This window comes from Herpailurus yagouaroundi, unplaced genomic scaffold (genome assembly GCF_014898765.1).
Source record: "Herpailurus yagouaroundi ecotype Mexico unplaced genomic scaffold, PumYag 163, whole genome shotgun sequence".
Taxonomy (NCBI): Eukaryota; Metazoa; Chordata; class Mammalia; order Carnivora; family Felidae; genus Herpailurus; species Herpailurus yagouaroundi.
In genome coordinates, this window is record NW_024412404.1 from 35,819,302 (window position 1) to 35,846,428 (window position 27,127).

At 39.0% G+C, this 27,127-nt stretch overlaps 1 protein-coding gene across 7 annotated transcripts in view; it reads left to right on the forward strand.

The window, feature by feature from the left end:
- CC2D2B (coiled-coil and C2 domain containing 2B) overlaps positions 1 to 27,127 on the forward strand; it is a 94,338-nt gene that overhangs the window by 61,510 nt on the left and 5,701 nt on the right. For 6 of the 7 annotated variants that reach the window (XM_040485989.1, XM_040485992.1, XM_040485991.1 and 3 more), the window contains 9 exons: positions 541 to 650; positions 6,021 to 6,114; positions 12,542 to 12,640; positions 14,959 to 15,141; positions 15,307 to 15,504; positions 17,729 to 17,818; positions 20,640 to 20,753; positions 22,947 to 23,081; positions 23,694 to 23,816. In XM_040485989.1, coding sequence (XP_040341923.1) covers positions 541 to 650; positions 6,021 to 6,114; positions 12,542 to 12,640; positions 14,959 to 15,141; positions 15,307 to 15,504; positions 17,729 to 17,818; positions 20,640 to 20,753; positions 22,947 to 23,081; positions 23,694 to 23,816 — 1,146 coding nt within the window. The remainder of the gene's footprint in view (positions 1 to 540; positions 651 to 6,020; positions 6,115 to 12,541; positions 12,641 to 14,958; positions 15,142 to 15,306; positions 15,505 to 17,728; positions 17,819 to 20,639; positions 20,754 to 22,946; positions 23,082 to 23,693; positions 23,817 to 27,127) is intronic. The other variant, XM_040485996.1, reaches the window with a different exon arrangement.

Sequence of the window (27,127 nt, forward strand, 5' to 3'; positions counted from 1 at the left end):
TATCATATCATATCATATCATATCATATCATATCATATCATATCATACTTCTACTTCTAGAAGGTCTCTTGCCCTTTCCTTTACCTGGAATGGCCTCCACACAGCTCCATGTTATTGGCCACATGAAACTTCCTACTTAACATTTCAGAGCTCAAACATGTTTTCTCTGTGAAGCTCTCCTTTTCCTTACCCCAGAAAATTAATCATTGGCCTTCCTAACTATTCTACCTTGAATATATTTCTTTCATTTTTCACATTTCATTGCAATTTTATTTGTTTACCTGTTTAACTTCCCCTGACAGGCTATACAATCCTTGAAGGTAAGTTCCATTTATCTTTTGATCCTAGAAAAGTACCTGATATTGAATAGGACCAATAAATATGTATTAAATGAATGAACCACTACTGGCTGTTTGAAAACCTGGAAAAAGTAAGCCATCCAGTTGTCAGTCAGTAACCAAGTAATGTCCTAGCCTTCTCCCTCTTACCAGCTTTATAAAATATTTCAAAAATCTAGTCAGTGTTTATTATGTGTTTCAGGGTACTGTATACCCTTTTGTGGAAGTTTCCTTTCAACACACTGTATACCGAACCAGTACTGCAAGTGGATCTCATCCATGCTGGAACGAAGAAATTAAAGTAGATTTTATGTAGGTTGGAATCTATTTCTCTTCAGCTTCTAAAAACGAGCAATAACAAAATTGTTTTCTTACGCCATTTATCGAAAATAATGACAGATATGATTTATTTTTTAAGCTTTTAAATTATGAAATATTTCTTAGATAGGCATGAATATATATGCAAATGTAAGTTCTGAGGAAAAATGATAGTATGAATACCCATGTATTGGCCATCCAGCTTAAATAGAATATGACCATTACCTTTGAAGGCCAGGACCTCATCGTATTCCCTCTCCTTCCCCCTGGAGGTAACAACCACTAATCTGTGTTAACATTCCCTCTCTTTATGATTTTATATCATTAATATTTATTCCTAACTATGTATTATTTACTTGTGGATGTTTATATAAATTGAATCGTCTTTTGCAATCTTGTTTATTTGCTCTCAGTTATTTTGAGAGATTCATCTGTGTTCATACTCATAGCTTTCCTCTCTCCTCCTTCCTCCCTTCTATTTTCTTTCTTTCTTTGCTACCTCTTCTCCCTTCTTCCTCTTTTCTTTCCTTCCTTCTTTTATTTTCATTTCTAGATAGTATCCTACTGGACTAAAATGCCATAATTTTTTCTACTTTTTCCTGGTGATACACATTTTTCTTGTTTTAGGCTTTTTCTGTTGCAAGTAATGTTGCTCTGAACATTCTTGTACTTGTCTTCTGGAGCACATGTGCAAGAGTTTCTTTTGAAGACAGTAGTGCTCAAACGTTTTTGTGCCTTAGAATCACCTGTATGGCTTCTTAAACCATTGCTGGGCCCCACCTTCATAGCTTCTAATTCAGTAGGTCTGGGGTAGGTCTTGATGATTCCATTTCCAACAAGTTCCCAGGTGTTACTGATGCTACTTAGTGAGGAGATATTTTGAGAACCTCTGCTCTAGGATATATGTCCAGGAGTAGAATTGCTAGGTTATAGTTGAATTCAGCTTCAGCTTTACTAGATAATACCAAACTGTTTTGTAGTGACTGTACCAATATACACTCCCAATAGCAATATACAAAAGTTCTATTGTGTGTTGTATCTTCAATAATATTTTGTACTTTTAAAATTATGTTTTCCAATATGATAGATCTAAAATGATATTATCATTGTGGTTTAAATTACATTCCCTGTTTTCTAATGAGATTGAGTTTTTCCCCATTTAAAAAAAAATCAATAGACTACTTTTTAGAGCAGTTTTAGGCTCACAGTAAACTTGAGTAGAAAGTGCAGACAGTTCTCATATACACCCTTCCCACAATACACACACATACAGCTTCCCTCAGCATCAGTGTGGTATGTTTGTTACAATCCATGAACCAATGTTGACACATCATTATCAACCATTACTTGAGAGTTCACTCTCATGTTGTGCATTTTATGGGTTTTGGCAAATGTATAAGGACATGAACCCACCACTATAATATCATACAGCATTGTGTTACTGCCCTAAAAATATTCTCTGTTTCATCTATTCATCCCTTCATCCTTACCCTGGGACCTCTAGCAACCACTGACATTTTTACTGCCTCCATAGCTTTTTCCCTTTCCCAGAATGTCATTGCATTAACCTATGGGTAGGCCTTATCCAATCAGTTGAAGGCTAAACAGGAAAAAGACTTACCTCCCCCTAGGGAGACTCAAACTGCAACTCTTCCCTGGGCCTCCAGCCTGCTGGTCTACCCTGCAGATTTTTGGACTTGCATACCCCACAATCACATGAGTCAGCACTACAAAAGGTAATTTGCTTTACTCAAGGTCTACTAATTTTTTTATTTTTTTTTTATTAAAATTTTTTTTTTTCAACGTTTATTTATTTTTGGGACAGAGAGAGACAGAGCATGAACGGGGGAGGGGCAGAGAGAGAGGGAGACACAGAATCGGAAACAGGCTCCAGGCTCTGAGCCATCAGCCCAGAGCCTGACGCGGGGCTCGAACTCCCGGACCGCGAGATCGTGACCTGGCTGAAGTCGGACGCTTAACCGACTGAGCCACCCAGGCGCCCCTCTACTAATTTTTTTAATGTAGAAATAACACTTCACATGAATCCTACCCCGTTAACCTTTAAAGTGTGTAGTATATTACTGTTGGCTGTAGGTACAATGTTGCACAGCAGATCTTTAGAACTTACTCGTCTTGCTTAACTGAAACTTAATGCCTATTGATTAGTAACTCCCCATTTGCCTCTCCCAGGCCCTGGCAACTAACATTCCACTCTTTGATTTTTTGAAGTTGACTGTTTTAGATGTCTCATATAAGTGGAATTATTCAGTACTTGTCTTTTGGTGACTGGTTTATTGGTTTATTTTAGTTAGCATAAGGTCCTCATCCAATTTGTTGCATATTGCAGAATTTCCTTATTTTATAAGGGTGAATAGTATTTATTTCATTGTGTGTGTAGCACATTAGCTTTATCCATTCATCTGTCAACAGACATTTAGGATATTTTCGTATCTTGACTATTGTCTGCGCTACAATAAACATAAGAGTGCTAACATCTCTTTGAGATCCTGATTCACATCTTTTGGATAGATGCCCAGAAATGGGATTGCTAGATCAGATGGCAAATCTGTTTTTAATTTTTTTGAAGAACCTCCGTACTGTTTTCCATAGCAGCTGCATTGTTTTGCGTTCCTACTGGCAGCGTGCAAGGATTCCAGCTTTCCACATCTTTACTAACACTTGTCATCTTTCCTTTTTTGTTAAAAACAAAGCCAAAAAATTTGTCCAGGTGTGAGGTGGTATCTCATTGCTGTTTTGATTTGCATTTCCCTGATTATTAGTGAGCATTTTATTATTGGTTAACAATTATTGACCTTTTTTTTTTTAAGATTTTATTTTATTTTATTTTTTAAGTAATCTCTACACCCAGCTTGGGGCTTGAATTTATAACCCCGAGGCAAAGAGTGCATGCTCTAGTGACCGAGCCAGCCAGGCACCCTGAGCACTTTTTCATATACTTGTTGGTCATTGTAGATCTTCTTTGGAAAATGTCTACTCAATTTTCAGCATATTTTAAAATTGGATTATTAATTTATTATTGAGTTGTATGAGTCCCTCATATGTTTTGGAGATTAACCCTTTATAATACATAAGGTTTATAAATATTTTCTCTCATGCCATACATTGCCTTTTCACTTCGATGATTGTTTCCTTTGCTGTGATGAAGATTTACATTTTGATATATTTCCACTTGATTATTTTTGTTTTTATTGCCCGTGCTTTGGCGTCATATCTATGAAATGAAATCATTGCCACAACATATGCCATGAAGCTTTTCTCTTGTGTTTTCTTCTAGGAGCTTTACAGTTTTAAGTCTTTAATTTTAAGTCTTTAATCCATTTTGAATTGATTTTTGTGTGTGGTGTAAAACAAGGGTCCAATTGGACTATTTTTGCATGTTGATAGTTTTATTGATACCATTTGTTGAAGAGACTATTCTTTCCACGTTGTGTATTCTTGACAGCCTTGTCAAAGATCGGTTGACCCAATATAGATGCGGGGATTTATATCTGGGCTCTCCATTCTGTACCATTGGTCTGTATGTCTGTCTCAATGCCAGTACCATAATATTTTGATTACTGTAGTTTGTAACGTATTTTGAAATCAGGATGTTGGATGCCTTCAGGTTTGTTCGTCTTTCTCAAGATTTATGTTTGATGCTAAATCTATGTAAATAGGCTTTTGTTATTGGAAATAAGGTACATTGATCAAGACAAATTTGAAACATAGAACTTAAAATTGTTCTCTAAACTCAATAAGCAATTTTCAGTTGTCACTTCCTATGTATCTTTAGCTCTCACTGGGGTGAAAGTAATATAGAGAACTGGCAACTACATCCATTATCAAACTCCTTTCTCTTGTCCTGGTGCCCTTTCCCCCTTCTCCTGCCAATCTTGTTCATGTCCCTCAAGTTCTACAGATCATGTGGTTCCTGACTATTGGCATGGTTCTTTGATGGTGTCACTGTATTAAATAAAAAGATTTAGGAGAACACAAAATTGTAAGATAAATAATCTTACAAGTGAACTGAAGAGAAGAAGGCTGTAGAGTATTTGCAGTTACAGCAGCGAGATAAGCCAGGAACACATTTAGAGAACAACCAAGTAGATCAGAGGATTCAGCTAAGGCACAACCATTCAGTTACCCACTTTTCGTTCCATGACATACCAGAGCTCTGTTCCCTTCTCCACAGGACATTTTAGTGAATAAAGACCACATGCAAATGGGATAGATAGTAATAATAAATACATAGTAGATAGTTATTAGCCTTGTGAGCTCTACTGTGAAGGAGAAATTGTGAAATTTGAGTAAGTTTTGAGTAGAATACAAAATGCAGGACAATGCAGGACTTGAGTGATTGAAGGAACATGCTAAGTTGACACACTCAAAAATGTTTGAGGATGACAGTTATCATTTCTCCTACTAGCGTAGTGCTGTAAGTATTCATGGCCTCCTCTGTCCTGTCATGAGCCTTTGCAACATGAAAAGGAACTCTGGAGGAGTAGGGTAGGGAAGTCAGCTTATCACTTAAAAATATAAGGAAACTTCAAACTGTTCTGTAATCTCAACTTACATTTTGCAGTTGTCACTGACTGTAGGTCTCAGAAAGGTACAGAAACTGTCAGAGATCCTTTGAAATAGTTGCTTCCTTAGCAACAAGCTTCAATAATATTATCGGTGGCAGTTGGTATAGTGAAATGAGTTCAGGTAGGAGCTCTGTCATTTGCTAGTGGTATTTTCTCAAGCAAGTTATTTAACTTCTCTGAGCTGTTAGAAGTTTGATCATGGTCAAGATTCCATGCACAAGCTGGAGCTAAGAGTGAAGAAAGTTCATTGCTTGTGGTATACCACACTCTCCTTTCGCTACCTCCAGAAATGTATCTAGTCAAGTAAACCATCAACAGACAGCTTGCAAATGCATTCCTCTGTCCCAGTTTCTAGTTGGAGAAAATAAATGCAGGAAAGAAAAAAAGCTTTATGGTTAAGCAGTCGTATTTTTTAGCTGACAGCAAAAGAGCAGTTTAACTGTATGTGGGAACTAGCAGAAGACAGCAGAATTTAAGATATTTGGACAATCTTAATGCACCATACTTTGGATAATTTGTTTGCAATGGATTGCTGTAGTAAAAGTCTTCCTGCTTGACATTGAAACACTTTTAATGCAAATTACCTCAAGAGAGGTACAGGATAAATTACAAAGCACATACTGGCTTAAAGGAAGATAACAGTCATCTGCAAAACACATAGCTTTTTCTTAGCCTACACTTTGTAAAAGAAAAGAACACAGGTAATTACATGGTTCTTTATTAATAATGCTCTTATAAAACAAGTTAAGCAATTTATATGTTTTTTTTTTATTTACAGCTCACCAGGACATGATTATAGCTTCTCAAGCTTATCTAAAATAAAAGATAATATATATATCAACATTTTTGATGAAATGATTATTGAAAAACAGGTAATTTAGAATAATTATAACAATCAATGGTGAACTAATTTTAAGGTCAGACTGAATAAACCCTAGTAACATCTTTGTAAATTTGCTTTTAGATGCAATGTCTTTTTCCAACATTTTCTAAAAAGAACTTGGGGGGGCGCCTGGGTGGCGCAGTCGGTTAAGCGTCCGACTTCAGCCAGGTCACGATCTCGCGGTCTGTGAGTTCGAGCCCCGCGTCGGGCTCTGGGCTGATGGCTCAGAGCCTGGAGCCTGTTTCCGATTCTGTGTCTCCCTCTCTCTCTGCCCCTCGCCCGTTCATGCTCTGTCTCTCTCTGTCCCAAAAATAAATAAACGTTGAAAAAAAAAAAAAAAAGAACTTGGGGCAACTTGAAATAAAATCAGACATGTGACAAGTCAGTTAAAAAATATCAGAGATCATAAACCACATATGAGAGGCTAAGAGAAAAATTACCAGGTGTACTCACAACTGCAAAGAAAAGATCTTTCCCCTCCCCCCGCCGTTCCCGAAACCAGCCAGGGCGTGCCCGGTTGTAGTCTGACCTAAAGGCGGGAACCAATCAAGTTCTGCTGAGTGGTTTGAAATAAAGGCAGGAACCAAACAAGTTCTGCTGAGCGTTCAAATTTAAATGTCAACCAATAACAGCTCTGTAACCTCAAAAAATCCCTAACTTGTTTGTGCCTGTCTATAAAAGAAGCTGTAAGATCCTTGCTCGGGGCCTCTTAGCGTCACAGGCAACGAGTGCGCGGAGGACCGGGTTCGAACCTGCAATAAAGGACCCTTGCCGCTTGGCTTTGACTCTGGACTCTGGTGGTTTGTTTTCGGGGGGTCTCTCGAATCGGGGCATATCACATAGAGGAGGTGGAGGGGGTAAATATACCAAGATTTCGGGAGAAGTAGGTTTCTGCAATTTAACATTACATTTAAATGTGAGCTTTGGGGCGCCTGGGTGGCGCAGTCGGTTGGGCATCCGACTTCAGCCAGGTCACGATCTCACGGTCTGTGAGTTCGAGCCCCGCGTCGGGCTCTGGGCTGATGGCTCAGAGCCTGGAGCCTGTTTCCCATTCTGTGTCTCCCTCTCTCTCTGCCCCTCCCCCGTTCATGCTCTGTCTCTCTCTGTCCCAAAAATAAATAAACGTTGAAAAAAAAATTTTTTTTTTAATTAAAAAAATAAAATAAAATAAATAAATAAATGTGAGCTTTCGGGGAGCCAAGAAAATTGAAACGAATGAAAATGCATTCTGTATTTCTCACTGCCTGATCAAAGAAAACATACCACTTCGGCAAAGACACCAAAATTATTCACAGGACTAAAACCCAGTTCTAGTCAATCAGATTTTTTAAATTACTGAATGTCTTCATCATAGACACGCAAAAGCTCCTAACAACGCTTAGTGTAATCTCTCAAATAAATATTAGCTTCCTTCCTACTAAACTTGGCACCAGAAGTATAAAGATGCATATCCATTATACCTCCTCTCTTGGGACTCTGATTAAACGCTTTATTATAAATGCTCATCAAATTCTATGGCCGTGCTGTTGAAGGAGCAATTAATTCTATCTAGGGACTGGGGCTCAGAGGGAGAGAAGTTGAACTAGACCTTCAAGTATGGTTTAGGAATGAGTCTTCTATAAGAACTAAGAAACATAATGTCAATGTGTTCCAATTCAGTTTTCCAGGAGATGGGACACACATTCTTATTAAAATAGTTTCTATCAATTCTTCATAAATGCTTCATAAAAGGTAAAATATTGAACAGTAATTTGGTGATGGCTGTTCTCCAAGGAGTTAAACTGAGTAGTTTTCTGATTAAACTGATAATGAAAGAAAAAAAAAGGAGAGCTTGGGTGGCTCAGTCAGTTAAGTGTCTGACTCTTGATTTCAGCCCAGGTCTTGATCTCATGGTTGGGAGATCAAGCCCCGAGGAGGGTTCCATGTTGGGTGTGAAGCATGCTTAAGATTCTCTCTTTCCCTCTCCTTCTGCCCCTCCCCCACACATGTGCTCACATGCTCATTCTCTCTCTCTCCCTCAAAAAAATAAAAATAAAAATAAAAAAATAAACTGATAATGGGTAGAACTTGGGAAACCCAAAAAATTCCTAACAGACTTTCTCTCTCAGAAGTGAATTATCTGGTTTGACTGGAATTGAATAATATTTGATTCATAGTTAAATTCTTGTAAGTGCTTTGTGTTGTTATTGAATGAAATCCATATGCTTTAAGTATCAGGACATATGTGACAACATGAGCCTGCTATTTAGGAAAGGAAAGGGCCTGGCCTATGTTCTTGCCTTCCTCTCATGCACTGGGTTACAAGGTAACTACAGGCCAAAACATTCCTTTTTCTCATAAAAGACCCCACCTAGGCTGAGCCCCAGGATGACTACCCCGCTGAAAGAAGGTGTTGGTGTATCATCAACCACTGTTCTTTAGAAAACAGTTTCTTCCCATGCTTCAGTTTTCCTCTTGTCCTTGTGTATTTTTTCTTCCTGCTATCAACTATTTCTTACTTCCTGTGGGTTCCCCCTTCATTAGTTAACTTGTTAGCAGGAAGCTGAGGACTCGCAAGTCTCATAGAAATGTGGCCTATTTTTAGCACTGGGGATGAAAGAGCTGGGCTCTTTCTAAGACGAATTTGGAACCAATCTCTCTCTCATAGGAATGGAAATATTTTAAGACCATGAATTTATCTCTAGAGTATCTTAGACCACGTCTTTCATATTAGGTTATTTTTATTTTTTGTTATTTTCTATGTAGTATTATTTTCTCTTGACCTACTAGTTATTTAATAATATGTTTTTATATATTTTCAAATGACTAATGTAACTTTTGATTTCAAATTCTAGTTTTATTGTATTGTAGTCAAAGTGCTTTTGTAATTTTTAATAATCAGAACTATGATTTTTGAAAAACATAACTCTTTAGAACTTTTTATTTTTGAGGTTTAATTTTAATTACATGCTTTTCCTAGAGTTTACAAGCCACTTCAGGTAAGTGTGAATTATTCGGAGGCAAGAGACTCAACCTAGGATTTCTTAATTAAATTTGTATTGACAAGCTTATTCTGGCAAACATTTTGCTTTCTATCCAAGGGGAAATAAAGAGTGGAGACAAAAGGCTACGAAAGTAAAAAATGTCAGTGCTTCAGATCATGAAACCAAATACTGCTAGTATCACCCTAGAAGCCTCTTTTGTGCTCTATCCAAATTCCTTCCTCCCCACGAGTAACTATCTTAGCTTCTTTTTTTTTTTTTTTTAATTTTTTTTTTCAACGTTTATTTATTTTTGGGACAGAGAGAGACAGAACATGAACGGGCGAGGGGCAGAGAGAGAGGGAGACACAGAATCGGAAACAGGCTCCAGGCTCTGAGCCATCAGCCCAGAGCCCGACGCAGGGCTCGAACTCACAGACCGTGAGATCGTGACCTGGTTGAAGTCGGACGCTTAACCGACTGCGCCACCCAGGCGCCCCTCTTAGCTTCTAACAGTATAGATTAGGTATCGCTTATTTTTGAATCTTGTATGACTGAAATCATACATTATGCATCCATCTGTGAGTGATTTATTTCTGTCTACACTGTGTTTGTGGAAGTCATCTGTAATGATGCTCATTGATTCTCATTGGTGTATGGTATATTGTTGTAGGAATGTACCTTAACTTTTTTATGCATTCTACTATTGATAATTTGTTTCTCTCTAGTTGTTGGCTCTTATATTTAACACTGATATAAATATAATTGTATATGTCTTGGGGACATCTGCATTTCTGTTGGATATATAGTTAAGAGTAAAATTGCTATCTCGCGGACTGTGCATATGCCCAGCTCTAGTTGTTTAATGCCAAGCCATTTTCAGAATGGTTGTGTCAATTCACACTTCCCACCACCAGTTTATGAGAGTTCTGGTTGATCGTATCCTTGTCATTACCTAGCATTGTCTGATTTGTTCATTTCAAACACACTGATGAAAGCAGCCATATCACCTTACGGTTTTAAGTCTCATTTTCATGATAACTCATGAAGTTGAGCACTTTTTTCTATGTTTACTGGCCATTTTGATATCCTCTTTTGTGAAAATCTTGATTTAATTACTGCAATGCAGTGGTGGTACTTTTTTGGTCCTCTTTAAGAAATATTGCCCACTTTAGATCATGAAGATATTATCCAGTTTTTGCTTCTAAAAGTTTAATCGTTTTACCTTTCACATTTAGATTTAAAATCCAACCAGAATTGATTTTTATGTGTCTGTGAGGTAGAGGTTCAGGGTTATTTTTTTCCCCATAAGTATATTCAGTTGACCCAGCACCATTTATGGAAAAGATCATCCCTTCCCCCACTGCATTACAAAGTCACCCTTTGTTATGAATCTGGTGACTGTATAAATGTGGGTTTATTTCTGGACTCTGTTCTGTTCTATTAGTCTAATATGTATCCTTGCATTGATACCACACTGTCTTAATTACTAAAGCTTTGTCATAAATTTTGATATCCAGAACTCTGAGTTTTTCAGCTTTGTTTTTCTTCCTCAAGATTGCTTTGGCTATTCTTAGCCCTATGTATTTCCATATAAATATTAGAATCAGTTTATTGCTTTCCAAAAACAAGACAAAACCTGCTAGTATTTTTATTAGGATGGATTGAATACATCGATCAATTTAATTAGAATTGACACCTTTATAATACTGATCTTTCCAATCCCACATACATGGTATATGTCCCCTCTCCCCCTTTAATTTTCTTTGTATTTGTCAGTATTCTCCAGAGAAACAGAATCAATAGGATAGATACATAGATACATAGATAGATAGATATAGATATACATGATATATAGATATAGATATATCATATATATGAGATAGATATAGATATAGGAGATTTATTTTTGGCTCATGGGATTATGGAAGCTGAGATATGCCACAATATGCCATCTGCAAGCTGGGGAGCCAGAAAAGCAAGTGCTATAATTCAGTTTGAGTGCAAAGGCCTGAGGACTGAGAGACTGCTGGTGTAAGTTCCAGAGTCTGAAGCCCTGGAGAACCGGGAGTTCCAATGTCTGAGAGCAGGAGAAGATGGATGTCCTAATTCAAAAAGAAAAGAGAGAATTTGACCTTCCTCCACCTTTTTGTTCTATTCAGGTCCTCAGAGGTTTGGATGATTTCTTCCCACATTGGTGAGGGCTGATTTTTACTCAGTCTATTGATTCAAGTGCAAATCTCTTCAGTAACACCCTCACAGACACACCCAGAGAAAGTGTTTTATATATGTGGGCATCCTTAGTTCAGTCAAGTTCGCATGTAAAAACTATCACAATTTCCTTTTCCCAATTTGCACCATGATGGGGCTTAAGCATGCCTAGAATCAATCATAATATTCTAAACAGACCAAAATGATTAATTTCTCTTTGCACACAGATGGATGGTCTCTTTTTTACTTTAACAGGATGGCCTGTTTACTTCTTTAATGATAAGTTCCTAGAAGTGTACGGTAGGCTCTATCCAAGGCCAAAGTGAGGATAGAAAAAAAGGGAAATCAAACAATCTTACCAGTCTTGCAAATCTAAAATTCCCATGATAAAGCTGATCAGGACCTTGGGAAAAATAAACAATCTCTCAATTAGCATAAGAAATATAACATTCCAAGCAGTCAGAGTTGGTCTATCAGTGCAATCACTTCTCAATATAGAAACCTTTCTTAGAAACTGAATGGGGCTAATAAACTTAAACAAAAGAAAGAAAAAAGGAAAGGGAGGAAGGAAGGAAAGAAGGAAGAGAGAGAGGGAGGGAGGGAGGAAGAAAAAAATTGAACTGGGCTCAGAAGACTACTAAGTAAATCAGAGAAAACTGAATTGCATGGTCTTAAGGGCTTAAGTTGAGGTAGCCTTGGGGGTTACCTTTTCCTAATGGGTACCATGCACTTAAATTAACTTAGTCATGTCAGCAAAACCTGCTTGTTTTTGATCATGTTCTATCAACCATCAAACTTCTACTCTAAGTCCGCTTTTCTCCCTGATCTACAATCTATGATGCTATTCTCCTCTGAATGTGTCCTCATCATTTCAACATATTTTCACTACAATTTACCATCTTAAAATGTTGTTAGTGGTGGTGATGTCTTGGGGGTTGAGTTAAAGTAATTTTTATTCTTTTCTCTATATTCTTTAGTGTATTTTCAAAGTTTGCTGCACTGAGCAAATCTACTACAATAATGTAAATAGCTGTACATAGAGGCCATAAACTCCACAGTGGGTCATTATTTTGCTTTAAATAGTCAAGTGTCTTTTAAAGAAATTAAAAAGAAAGAAAAATATTCTTTCTGTTTACTCTGGTTTCTTTTTAAGAAGAAAAAATGATTTTTTATACTTATGTGAAAGTTTGTGAAATTATTCACCATGTGATTAAAGTAAGTAACAAAAATTATCTCTATTAACAGGATCCCTATTGCAAGAGCTGCAGTAGTTATTCACATATAAGAAAGAATTGGCTCGGGTCCATTGTCTTCCCTTTCTCTGCTCTTCTGCAACAATCTGAGGTAATAGAAAATGAGTATTTGCTAACTATTCTAAGTTTTTACCTTGGCTAGTAGAAACTTACTGTTATCTTTGAATTAGATTCTGTGATTACCAGGTTGGTAGGTCAAAGCAACCCTGTTTTTGAGTGCCCCTGGGGTGTTGGAGTATTTAAATATTCTAGCTGTCTCTAGAAAAGGAGACACCCACAAATTTATTTCTTATATGTTTAGAGTGTTTGATGATAAAGAATAATACATCTAGGGGTGCCTGGGTGGCTCAGTCAGTTAAGCGTCTGACTCTTGATTTCCACTCAGGTCATGATTCATGGATCATGGGATCAAGTCCCACGTCGGGCTCTGGGCTGACAGCATGGAGCCTGCTTGGGATTCCCTCCCTCTCTCTCTGCCCCTCCCCTGCTCATATGCACACATGTACTTTCTCTCTCAAAATAAATAAATAAACAAACAAAAAAATAACACAGCTAGCCTTAGGTCTTGAAACAACATTAACACTTGCATATAATAGTTTTTTAGGATCAGATTCACAAATGTTCTTTGATTAATGATAAATGATTCATGGTGTTGCTTTGTGACTATGGGTTCTAGGAGTTTCAGCTCCTCAGCATTGCTTATTGATAATGGTGAGACTGATGATTAGCACCTGTCTCTGTGATATCCCCACAGGGCTCTCCTGTTGAGTTGTGTAGCACAAATAATGCCTACATGACCAGAAAAATAGAAAAAACCCAGCCTAGACTCTCTTTGGGGCTTTGTTAGTTAGTTATAGAGCTATGCCATCCATAGAAGTTTCAGAAATGAATTTTGTACCTCAAAGAGCTCGCCGTCTATATAAGAAAACTAATGCTATAGTGCTTTGATAGGGGCACAAGACAGATACTGTGAGAACATACAGTAGGGAGTACCTTACTCTTACTGGTTTGGAGAAGTGGGGGTATTCACAGGGGCCAGGGGTGAACAAGAGGGGTATGAGAAGGAGAAGGAAAGGTCAGAAAGTATTTACCAAAGAGATAACTTTTGAATCAAGTCCTTAAAGATGGTTGTCAAACAAAAGAGGGCATTTGACTCAGAAGGAACTATGTGTGTATTATTAGAATTGCATTCAGCCATTTGCCACAGAAAACCTAACAATGAGTGATATAAGGGGTCTATTTATCTCACCTAAAAAGAAATCTAGATGACAGTGCAGCAGCTCAAGAATATCACGTTACATATCATGTGGCTGTCATCCTCATAATTGCAAATTATTCAGTGCTCCTCCAGCCTCGTATTCATGTTGCAGATGAGAGCAGGGTGAAGCAAGAAGGGGCAGTGCGCTTTCTCAGAAAACCCTGGCAGCCTTCTTACATTTATGTGACTTGGCCACTATGTGCCTGTCATATTGCCACCTGAAACTGTTGGTGAGAAAGGAGAAGAGAATAGACATTAGGGAAGAGAGTAGAAATGCCTGCATAATATGTTATCACAAGGGATGTCATGAGGGAGCATGTTGCAAGTATCCGGACTGCAAAGAAAGAGCAATAGAGATTTAACTTGTTGGGGTACAGGGCTTCCTACATCTGTAAATCTCCGAGTATCTCTCAGTCTCAGGCTGGACTCCAGGATAGAGAGGTAGTTAAGAATGTGGGCTTCAAAAGTGGGCAGACCTCATTAGCTGTGTGAGTTTGCACGAATTACTCAAATTCTGTAAGCCTCAGTCTCCTTATCTGCAAAGTGGGAGATTAGAGGAGTATTTACTTCATTGAATGCTATGATCTACATCAAGCACTTAGCATAGTGCCTTGCACATAGTAAGTGTTCAGTAACTATTAGCTATTACTATTAGTTATTATTATTGTAAATCAGCACCTACCTCTGCACATGCGCGCACACACACACACACACACACAAGAGTCCTCCTCCTGTGGACCTGTGGGTTGTCTTTCCTGCTGCTGCATTTTGTCTTCTCTTTCTAGACCCAATATAAAATGTACCCAGTGTAACATAGTCTTTTAGCATCTTCTCTGAGCCTGAATTAGATCTTCTAAGAACTTCTATCACTCTGTTAGGGCAACTTGCATCCTTGCTTCATCCCTTTTCTACATCTGCCCTGTCCACATAGTGCATGTTAGACAGGGACCCAGGGTGTGGAGGGTGTGTGTGAATAGATCACCATGGAGAACCTGATCATCCTTGTGCAGGTACATACTGGTAGAACCCGCATGTGCGTACCCATGCAAGTCTGTTTCCTCCTCGGGAGAAGACTGGGACAAGCTGTACTGTATTTGACTGATGTGTATTTTTTGTCATGAAGAATCTATTATATTGATATATTCTTTCAGATTAGCGGAACATTTCAAGTAAATACTCCGCCAGTTTTGCTTGGGTATACTTGGAGTGAGACTCATGCGTCTCCTAAAGAAGATTATAATGGGCAGAATTTTAAAGAATCTACCTTCTTAAATATTTTTGCTACCATTGAACCTCAAATATCATATGTCACCTGTAATCCAGAACTAGACAAGGTAGGTTTTGCACTGAATTGTTTTTATAGGTACTATTAAAGAAGTATAAACTTGTTTTAAAAGCTAGTAATAATTTCAAAGTGGATAAAAATGAACATTGGTTCTTGGTATTTTCCTGTGGGAACAATATGGAATAATACTGAAATATTTTGAACTTGATTCTAGTTTTCAGATCAAACAGATGTTTTCAAGAGAGCACAGATTTTTAAAAAAAGTTGTCAGGCGATGTTTCCCAACCGAAGAGTCACAGCTACTGTCTTTAATGGTGAAGGGATACAGATCTTAGTGACAAGATATATCAAGGCATTAAACCCACCTCAGCAACTCCTGGATATATTTCTTCATGATTCTAATGCAACACTTGTAAGATATGTATTTTAGTAGCTTTATTGATATATAATTCACATTACATATCATTCACCCATCTAAGGTATACAGTTCAGTGGTTTTTAGTGTATTCACAAAGTTGTGCAACCATCACCATAGTAAATTTTATAACATTTTGTTACTCTATATTTATTTTAATTTGTTTATTTTTTATATTAACTTTGAGCATAACTTTCTTACTAAAATTGTTTTGTTTTCAAAAACAGTTTCCTGAGAGAGAAACCATCTGTGTTACAGTATGTCCTCTTGAGCCCCAGATGGGAGAAAATATTTCTTCCTGATCTCTTTCATTTCTACCCCCTTGGACTAGAGAGTCACTGTTGCTACACCAGTTCATGTGACCACACTAGCTTTGTAGTGTTTCTACCAAACTTTGGAAAATGACACAGAAAAATTCCTTTGACTTCAGGCAAAATTAAGTTATGTGTCTGGGGGCGCCTGGGTGGCTCAGTCAGTTGAGCACCCAACTCTTGGTTTCAGCCCAGATCATGAGCTCACAGTTTTGTGAGTTCAAGGTCCGCCTCAGGCTCTGCACTGGCAGTGCAGAGCCTGCTTGGGATTCTCTCTCTTTCTGCTCCTTCCCTGCTCATGCTCGCTCTCTCTCTCTCTCTCTCTCTCTCTCAAAATAAATCAATAAACATTTTTTTAAAAGTTATGTTTCTAAAGGAGTTGTGTCCTACAAATGGCTTCTCAAAGGGTTGCTTCTCATTGTTATGTGGGAATGAAGAAACTATGTTATATTTTTCTCTGTAAACTGCCATCATAACACCTCCTACCCCATCCTATGTGACTTTTCCTTTATGCATATCTATTTACCAGCTGACAAGAGAAACATACTCAAAATTGAAGTTCATATAAAATGAAGATTTATTCACTATGGACTCAAACTCCTACCACTTTAAGAAAGGAAAATGTGAAATCAGAGCTATAAGTCTCCTCTTTGAGGCAAAAAAAATAAGCTTTGCTTAAAAGGCATCCACAAAAAATCATTTATACCTTTTGTTTATTCAGGTTTGATTGAGTCAGTTGGCTCACCTCAGAATATTTGTATTATTTTTCCACTATAAAGCTCCTTTAGCTACACTCTAGGATGAAATAAAATATCCTAACTTAGGTTGCTTTTTGCTATGCTCTGCCTTTCCATCATGAGTTTCTTTCTGCCTATGTTTTCTGACACCCAAAGTCCAAAGAGATAATAATGCTCTAGATTTATATCAAAAACCATCTTCGCAGGTCTTTTGTTTGTTTGTTTTTTATTTTAGAGAGAGTGAGAGAGAAAGGGAGCAGGGGAAAGGGTCAGGGAGTGAGAGAAAGAGAGAGAGAGAAACAGAATCTTAAGCAGGCTCCGTGCTTAGTGTGGAGCCCAACGTGGAGCTTGATCCCATGACCCTGGGATCATGACCTGAGCTGAAGTCAAGAGTCAGATACTCAACCAACTGAGCCTCCCAGGTGCCCCAATCCTTTTTTGTTTTGTTTTGTTTTTAAATATAACTCCTAGCAGCTTTGCTTATGAAGGACTATGAATCATGAAGTCAAAAACATGACCAATGTAGGAGGTCATTGGTGCATAAATGATGGCTATTATAAATCAATGAAAATGTCAGTAAACTTTCTGTGTTACTCATTATTTATTTGTATCCCTTTCTACTTTCCTATTTTAGTCCGAGTCCTTGTCTCTAGCCCTGTAGGGGGAACAATCCACAGTATAACTTCTGTTGTTTGAGAAAGCAAGCTGTACCAACATCTTCCTGCTCCAATAACTTGTAACAAGCTTGTATTAATAAAAGTAATTCTAATAGATTTGGAACCTAAAAGCAAATCAGCTTTTGCTATTCTTCAATATATTTTTTTAAAATTTTTAACAGTTGTAATTTAAAGTATGTAAGTAATATATATAATGTTTAAATTTTCTAGAATTTATTACAGTGAAGTGTAGTGGTTAATGGGCATCCTCTGGAGTCAGGCTAACTTGGGCTTGCTCCCAGAGATTCCATGCACTGTGTTAGCTGTGTGACCCTGGGCAAGTTATCCTAGCATGCTATGATTTTTTTTTTTCTCTTCTGTAAAACAAAAATAATAATAGTATGTGCTTCAATGGCTTATGGGATACACTAAATGTGATGGTCATGCATGTAAAATACTATGCCCGGTGATGGGCATATAGTATGCACTTAATAAATGTTAGTTAATATTATTCTAGGACCTCATTGCTCGCTTTGTATCTTTGATTCCTGTTGTGTCCGATGTTCTGGATGAAAATGATGGCTTTGATATATGGATGACATCAGAGGTAACAAATTATGTTTTATAATTCAAATATATAGTATTTCTTACTTTTCTCTTAAATAGATTTTTAAAAATAGTATGCACATAGGTAATACTTTGTTTTGTGAAATTTGACATCATTTGATAATTTAATACATCATAGGCAGCTCTATCATAATCCATAGAAATAATTCTCAAGATGGGGAGCCTGGGTGACTCAGTCGGTTGAGCGTCCGACTTCAGCTCAGGTCACAATCTCGCAGTCCGTGAGTTCGAGCCCCACGTCAGGCTGTGGGCTGATGACTCAGAGCCTGGAGCCTGCTTCCGATTCTGTGTCTCCCTCTCTCTCTGCCCCTCCCCCGTTCATGCTCTGTCTCTCTCTGTCTCAAAAATAAATAAATGTTAAAAAAAAAAATTAAAAAAAAAGAAATAATTCTCAAGAGGAACAATCTATTCAACGTTATAAGTGGTAGCTCATGAATATTTTCATCCAATGGAAATTCCAGGAGTACAATATTATGACATCCTCCAGACAGAACTTGGCTTGTCACTATGGAGCTGGACAGACACTGAGTCTAGGGCAAAGACCACCCCTTCTCAGAAGCTTTCCCCAATCTCCCCACATCTCAATGAAGAGCATGCATAGCAATGCTCTTTCCTCAGCACTTGGATTAAAATTCTCTTTAAACTGGTCGCCAAATAGAATAGAGGCCCCATGCAATATTTGAGACATATTTATACTAAAAATTTATTTATACTAAGTGCAGATTTAATTGGTCATCCTATGTTTTCCACAAATCTGGCAACCCTAAGTAGAGCACTTTTTTCAGTGCTCTTATATTTAGTTGCTTATATATTGACTCTACACCCACACTCTGCACATATACATCCCAAGTTTAATCTCTTTGAATGAATAAGTAGACTTGATTATTATTTATTTTTATGTAAAGTCAGCAAGCATTCAACAAATATTTTTGATTGAAAATTACTAGTATGATAGGAGCCTTAGAGAGGGACACTTTCCATCTGGAGCCAATGGTCCTGATACTTATCTAGAATGTTTTAGAAGTTAGAGTTGAGCTGAAATGGATTTAGGGGGCACAGGGCTAACTTAATAGGTCGCTGTCTTTTGGTAAGTGAGAACAAGGGAGACACAAGCATGTGGTTCCAGTGATTCAGTGTTTCCAATCTAGTAGAACTCAAAGAGGTCATTAACTGTAGACTCTTCTGAGACTCTCTCATCTAATCAAAATGTGTTCATGGGTATTATAATCCTGCAGAACATTGAAAGAGCCTCTAAACTAGCTAAAAAATAACCATAAAAATAACCATTCAGGCAAATACTAGTACTCTCGAGTCCCTCCCCACCCCCAACCACCAATCCAAATAATACCCATTACCGAGAGGTTATTACAAGTATGGGATTCCTCTTGGCTAATGTCTTCCCACTGACATCAACTCTTTGGCCATGGGATGCCCATGATATATGACTATTAGACTGTCACAGGACAAGTGTTATTTTCTCCTTCCTAACACACAGTCTGTGGAGAAAAACAAACCTTGGTTCAAATCCCACTTCAACCACTTAAGAGCTTTGGGACCTAAGATAGATCATTTAGCTTCCTTGGACCTCGACTTCCTCATCTGTGTCATACAGAGGTTTTGAAAGGATAACATATATGCAGGCATCTGGAACTCCGTATGTTAGTTACCTGTTCTCACCTGTTCTCTCCTCCTCTTATGAAATCCAGTCAGGGCAACCTCCTTGGTCTGACAATAAAGACCACTCATACTCTGCCCTTCACTCTTCTGTTCACACTTTTCTTTCAGAGGAGCCATGTTACCATCCTCCCTAAACTCCATCCCTCACCACCATGTTCTGTCAGTGTGAACAGATGTGACCATATCAGTTATTAAAACACTGAAGTGCTTTCATACAGAATGGTAAATAGTCACTTCCTGAGGTCCCACATCCCCCACCTCCCTGGCCACTACAGCCCTTTACAGAGGACTGTACTGAACTGGAAGGCACGCGTCCTGTCTAAATGTTGCAGCTGCTATTCAACAACAGACTTGCTGTATGAACATCTGGGCCCGTTTATGTTGTTAGATCTTCTGATTTTTTTCAAGGGAAGCCGGAAATGTAGAGTTTTATATGAGATCTCCCAATTTTAAAAAACATTCCAGGGCCAAACAAAAAACACACCTTTAGAGTAGAACTAGGTCATAGACCACCAGTCTGCCACCTCTGTCGTGCTTTTACTCTCTTGCAACAACTGTTTTACTAGGCACCCTATATTTGACTACACCCAGCCCCAACGGTCCAGCTTTTTTGGTTGAAGATGTTTCAATCATCTTCCTGACTGGGCTTCAACTCCAATCTCTTCCTCTCTGTGACTTGAGAGCACTCTATTGGTACATGACAGTGTATAGCTCCATTGACCAAAGGATCCTTTCCCCTAAAAACTCTATGGGATTTCCTATCACATGAGGTTTTCTTAGAATATCAGTCCATATGTCCCTGTTTGCCCAGGGCAGTTTAATATTTGTCCTTAACAGAAACGTTCTAGATTGGATGATAAACTGTTTGGTCACTTGCACAGTATCCACATTAATTGCCCCACAGTAGAGTGACCCCTATATTCGAAGCTAGTGTTCTCACCAGTGTTTTCAAAGGCAGAAGGTACCAGACCTTGCAGCTTTGCGGTCAGTCATCCCAGCAACCTGGCAAAAATATGTGTGTTTGAAGCTGGAGGGAGGAGAGGGGCCCCAAGTCTGTTGGATGCTTGCATTGCTTATCTTTCTCTTCCATTTTCTTCCGGCCTTTTGCTTTTCTTTTGCCTTAGCGCTGCATCAGTTTGGCTATTGGGAATAAGGAAGAGCATGCCATACTGCTCTGTAATTTCTTTCTGTATTTTGGAAAGAAAGCTTTAGTCGTCCTGGGGACTTCAATGTTGGAAGTAAGTGCTGGTGTTAATATTTACATAGTGTAAACAAAACTAATCAACTTTCAGCTGTAAGTTTAAAAGACCTCAATCCCAATTTTCCTTCTTTTCACAAGCTAATGGGGGAATTTCATGGGCAACCAATGATTTAGTTAAGAGGATAATGTTGGTTCATCCAAATGACCACAGTGTAAAGAAAGGCTTTCCTTTCTTTTCTTTGTAAAACTGTACTAATAATAGTGCTACTTCATAGGGTTACTAAAATGTTAAATTACATAGTGACTGTGTGGCACTGAGAATAGCACCTTGGTCCATGGTGAAAACTCAATAGTCACCACTTGGTGGTGGTGGTGATGGTGGTCTAACAGTTATAGTGATGGCTGTAGGAGTTATTAACCATCACTACCACTATCATCTTTATAATTTTCTAATACTATATTTAAAGATCCTTAAGAAATACTTCTCTTTATTCTTCATTTCTCGCTTTTTAGTCATTGAAGAAGTGGGCCTGCAATTTGAATTTACCTACTGACATTTTTACACCTTAATTATATACTCCTGCATTCATACCTCCAGAACACTATCTTCCTTTGGACTGTTTCTATTTCTACCACGAATATCTTGATGAGGGTCAAGATTTCCAGTCTCGTTTTAGGCTTTGTGTCGTGATCACTTATTTCTCTATGTTTCCTTGGCATGGCTTATTATTTCTTTTAGCAGGCTAAAAGCTCGTGGTTAATTTCCCCCACGATCCCCCTGTGTAGGTTTAAGTGCCACTAGATGGCAGTAAACAGTCAACAGTATTTCAACAAATATTTGCATTTATGCCTGCGAGTCAACACCATGGGTGGTAGGTACTTCGGCTGTGTGTTTCACCTCAGCTCTGTGGTTGAGGTGAAGCCTCCCCCTTCCTGAAAAGAAGCCAAGCACAGTGATAAAGAACAAGAGCTTTGGAGAGACCAGGCACAGTGTTAAGAATATGTGTTTGGGGGTCAAAGAGCGGTTGAAAACCCAGCAATGCCATTTACTAACTGTGTAGTCTCAGCCTTGTTTTTTTTTTTTTCTTCAACGTTTATTTATTTTTGGGACAGAGAGAGACAGAGCATGAACGGGGGAGGGGCATCAGCCTTGTTTACTTACTTTTCTGAACCTCAGTTATCTTCCCCATAAATAGGACTATATGGTTACACTACACAAGCCCTTCAACCTCTGACTCTATCTGAAAGATGAGCATAATGATCACCCCTACCTCAAAGAATTTGGAGTGAATGCAAGTGAAAAATTTAGTGTGAATGCTGAGCATGGTGCCTGGTGCACATATTCCAATTAAGTGTTCAATCGTCTTTATTATTACCTGAAATTGTTATTCTTTGCTAATAAAACTTTGCACTTTAAAAGGTATGTTAAGAACAGAATAATAACATAATGACTACTTTTATTCCTCAGATGGTCCCCTGTATACTTTCTCTCTAGCCTCCAATGCCAGATCTTATGCTCAAAATTAACTTAATGACCTTTTAACTTCACTTGGCTTTTTCAGAGCCTTCGGCAAGTGTCCATTTCCTAAATTCAGTCCCCAAGTATATTCCACTCAAAGCAGGGCTGGCCTATATAGTGCTTTTGTGTGCATTAGACCAAAGTGTCCCTACCTTAAAACATTTCAGGGGCACCTTGGGTGGCTCAGTTGGATAAGCATCCTTCAGCTCGGGTCATGATCTTGTGGTTCGTGGGTTCAAGCCCCGCATCGGGCTCTGTGCTGACAGCTCAGAGCCTGCTTCAGATTCTGTCTCCCTCTCTCTCTGCCCCTCCCCCACTCACACTCTGTCTCTCTCTGTCTCTCAAAAAATGAATAAACATGTTAAGAAAAATTAAGAAAAAAACACTTCAGTGCTAGCTGTTGGGAAATTGTCAAAACATACTGATTTTTCTAGAGCAACATGTTTCATTGCTGTGAGGGTAAACCTTACAGGGCTGCACATGGCAGCACCAGCTCAAAAGTTCTCTCATTTGAATCCTCATGCTAGCCTGGGCCTGAGGAGTTCTAGAGCTTTAGCTTTTTTCCTTTTCAAAAAGACTTTGAAGACTCCCCCCAAAAAGACTTGTAGAACTCAAAGATATCATATACTTACATTACAATTTCCACATACAAAAATGAGTTGAATCAACCACCTGCCAAAAATGACGTTAACCATCTTTTTCCTCACACAGGGGCAAGTAGCTTATGTATTAACTCAAGAAACTGATGAATATTTGCTTTGGAATCCATTAACTGGGCAATGTCATAAGCAGTTTGACCCATTTTGTCCCTTACAAAGTGTGGACTGTTTGTTTGATGATGGAAATGTAAGTATCTGGGGAAAGAAGTCTTATTTGGAGTTAATATCCTCAAGAGTCAGGCAGTTCTCGGGGCGCCTGGGTGGCGCAGTCGGTTAAGCGTCCGACTTCAACCAGGTCACGATCTCACGGTCCGTGAGTTCGAGCCCCGCGTCGGGCTCTGGGCTGATGGCTCAGAGCCTGGAGCCTGTTTCCGATTTTGTGTCTCCCTCTCTCTCTGCCCCTCGCCCGTTCATGCTCTGTCTCTCTCTGTCCCAAAAATAAATAAACGTTGAAAAAAAAAAAAAAAGAGTCAGGCAGTTCTCGTCTACTCCGGCTGTACATTAGAACCATGTAGACTCTGAAGAAAATACAGATGTTCAAGTAGAATCCCTGGGTTATGGAGCCAGGGATTCTTCAATCCCTAAAGTTCCCCAGGTGATTCTGTAGTGCCTCCAAGGTTGAGAACCAGTGATCAATCTAATGTTCACATGCCCTTGGAATCTCTACCTCCTACCTCAGAACCTCCCTTGGCTTCTACCTTCGCTGAGTAGTAGGGCTGTAAACTTTTTCTCCATCCTAACCAGTAGGGGCTTTGTGCTCCCATGTGCCTATACCGATTTTATGTTAATGTTTTAATAGGTCTGGTTTAATATTCAACAAAATAATACGCCAATGGCTGTACATTTTGACTATTCAAAAGAAAGTTTCTGGAAACAGTTGCTTCCAAAAGATTTCCAAGGGACAAACGTACAAAGCATACAGGTAAAACTAAATTCTTCTCAGGTGTGTCTGTATGAAAGTTACCATCGGTTCTAATCTTTACCAGTTGTGCCAGCTCTCGTTATGTTTATACAGCTGATTGCAGACTGAGTGATTTGGCAATGCTAATAAAATCTAGTTTTCTCTGCCATCCAGCCTGAGTTTGGGCTACTCCTATCATACTCCTCTACTTGCAGAAAAGAAGAATTGAAAAGAAGGCATCATCTTCAAAGTGAATGTAGATTTTAAAGGGAAAAAATGTAAATGTTTATTCTAAAACTGAAAATATAATGTCAAGATGGTGTCATAAGTTTACCTTGACCTAGCCCTCTGCTCCACATCCATGGTAATGATAAAATAAAAAGATTGAAAAAGAAAAGGTTTACCTGGGCTCCAAACCATGACAATGATCTCATGGAGTAGAAACAGGACAGAAATACTAGCAATGAGTAGGGCTGAATGAAGGACGGCAACAAGGGCTGAAAACGGTTCATGAAATCCAGGGAACCGGGCCAGCCTCAGTTTTCGAAGCTAGGGATTGGGATGGGTCCCCCTGAGTCACTGTTCTCAAAAGCAGATGGAGAAGAAAAGCTGCAGACCCAGTGCCAGGAGAACCGAGGCAGGGGTGGAAGCACAGACCTGAGGTCAAGAACGACGGAATTACCAGGTGGCTCAGCCAGTGGATCTGTGGTGCACGTGACGTCCCTTTGTGAAGGACCCCAAATTCCACTTCAGTGGCTGTTTCTGGATCGAGGCCCCTGGCATGGCAAGGTGCAGGCAATTACAAAATCCATAAACTAAGAGCTATGAGCCGAGAGGAAGTGAAAGTTAAAAGAAGATAGTGGAAAATATAGTAGAAAAATAGGCAGAAAACAATTCATAGAAGCAGAAACTTGAATGCTCAATCTCACTCACAATCAGGAAAATACAATTTAAAACAACAAAGCACCTCTTTACATGGTTAAGATTGGCAAAAAAAAAATTTAAGTATGACCATACCAAGTGCTGGCAAAGAGGAGAAGTGGTGGGAGGGTAAATTGCTGTAAGTGCTCTGGAAAGCAGTGTGACGAGATCTGATAAAGCTGAAGATGCTCAACCTTGACCCACCAGTTCATCTTCTCAGCATATACCCTAGAGGAGCATGCACAGGAAGACAGCGAGTACAACAGTGTTCTTTATAGAATTGCTTGAAATAGGAAAAAAAATGAGAAAAGAATTCATCAACCAGAAAAAGAATACATGAGTTGTGAAGTACTCATAGTATGATTTCTTCTACGTAACAGAAGAAAAAAAAGTATGAACCAACTTACACTAGTTCTCAACTTGACTGTACATCCATTACATCAGAGTCGCTGAGGGTGGGACATACACACCCATGTTATTTAAAGCTCCCCGGGTGATTCCAGTGTGCAACTGAGGTTGAGAGTCATTGATCTAGAGCTATGCGTATCAACAGGAATGAATATAAAACAAAGTAATGTCAAGCAAAATGAAAAATATATGAAATGACACATAATACAAAATCACTTATATAAAGTTTGAAAATGATGTGCTGTTTATGTATATATAGACACATATTGATGGTGTAAAAGCATTCCTAGAAATGATACATACCAAATTTAGGTTAAAGGTGACCTTTGGAGAGAGGAAAAAAAGGAAAGAGGTCGGGGAGCAACATACAAAGTACTTCAAGTCTGTAATATTTTACTTCTTTTTAAAAAAATCTAAAACAAATATGCAAGAATGCAAAGGTGAGATGTAGCTAAGTGGTAGGTATGATGGGTGGATTTTCATTACCTTGTTCTCTATGCTCATCTATATATTTGAGCCATTTCACAAAATCAGAAGGAATGCATGGAAGTTACAGAAAGGGGATCATACAGTACCAAACTGTACAAAGAATGTCTCTCCCTTTCAACATCTCTTTCCCACTCCCTAAGAAATAAACACTGTTAGTAGTTACTTGTGCATCCTTCTAAACATTCTCCGTGTGATGCAAGCATGCGTATATATGTATACATATTTCCTGTTGTAAAGTCATTTTAAAGAAGGGGAAGTGTAGTTATCTCTCTAGAGCAAACAACATTTTCAGCATCCACAGGCCATGCCTTGCTTTTCCCATCCCAAAGTTGCAACTGATGTATTGCCGCCTCTGGCAGCGAGGTGACATATTTAGAGATGAGGGTTTTTTTGTTTACTGTTAATCATTCTATTAGGGCTTCAGTGAAATGTTGCTTGTGTGCCTGCGCTATGTGAGGCATCAGTACCACAAGGAAAACGTGTGTCTCAGTATTGCCAGGACTTGTGTTCTCAAGGAGGAAAGAGAAGGGAGCAGGCAATTGCAGGACAGAGTGGTAAATGCAATCACAGAAGAAATGAGTGTGCTTTTGGGAGTGTGCAGCAGAGGGCCTGAGGGGAAGGACAGCTCCTGGGGCTTCCTGGGTAAAAAGCAGTGACCAGCAGAGTGAGGAAGGTGAGCAGGAACTGGCCTGGAGGAAGGTCGGAATAGAGAATAGTCCCGGCAGAGGAGAGGGCACAGCAGGCATGACGACCAGCAGGTGCAGACAGCAGGTGTCTGTCGAGGAGCTAAAAGGCCAGCTTGGCTGCCGCCAGGGGGTGAGCAAGACAAGCTCAGGGGTGAGCAGAGTCCTGGTAAGGACATGGGCGCCTGTCCTCAGGACAGTCAGAAGCTAACATCACTAAGGCAAGGGCTGCCGTGATCAAAATTGTAGTTTTTAAAAGCCACTCTGCCCAAGTATGGAAACAAAACCTTTTGTCATGTCGAATCTATAAATATAAAACCCAGTATTGCATTTGACTTGCATCTCTATTCTCTCTTGTGGATTAATGGCCCTCAATCTTCTGTCTGGCAACACACATCCCAAAATAAACCACTATCTGTGGTGAACACTTGTTTTTTGTCACAATTGTGAACCCAAATTTGAGTGTGTAAGATGAGCATGTGGGTACTCAAGGATGAAGTTAACAGGGAGATCCTCTTGAATTTTTAAAAGATACGAATTCCCTGAAAGAAAGGGCCTTTGCCAAAGAAAGCAAGTGGACTAACACCTCATAAACTTATCAAGTTAACGTTAACCCAGGCCTCTTTTTCAGGCCTGAAGGTGGCCTAACTAATCCACTAGTTACCTGATGGAGGGAGGGGCCGGGGAGGGGAGTGGGAGCCTTGGAGGGTTACACAGTGGTTGGTGGCAGCAATAAAGGCATTCAGTTTACCTGTGCTGTCTGGGACAGCTGGTGGCCCTGCAACATGACGTTGGAGTTCATAGTTTCCTTTTTCCAGTGTCTCCCCTCTC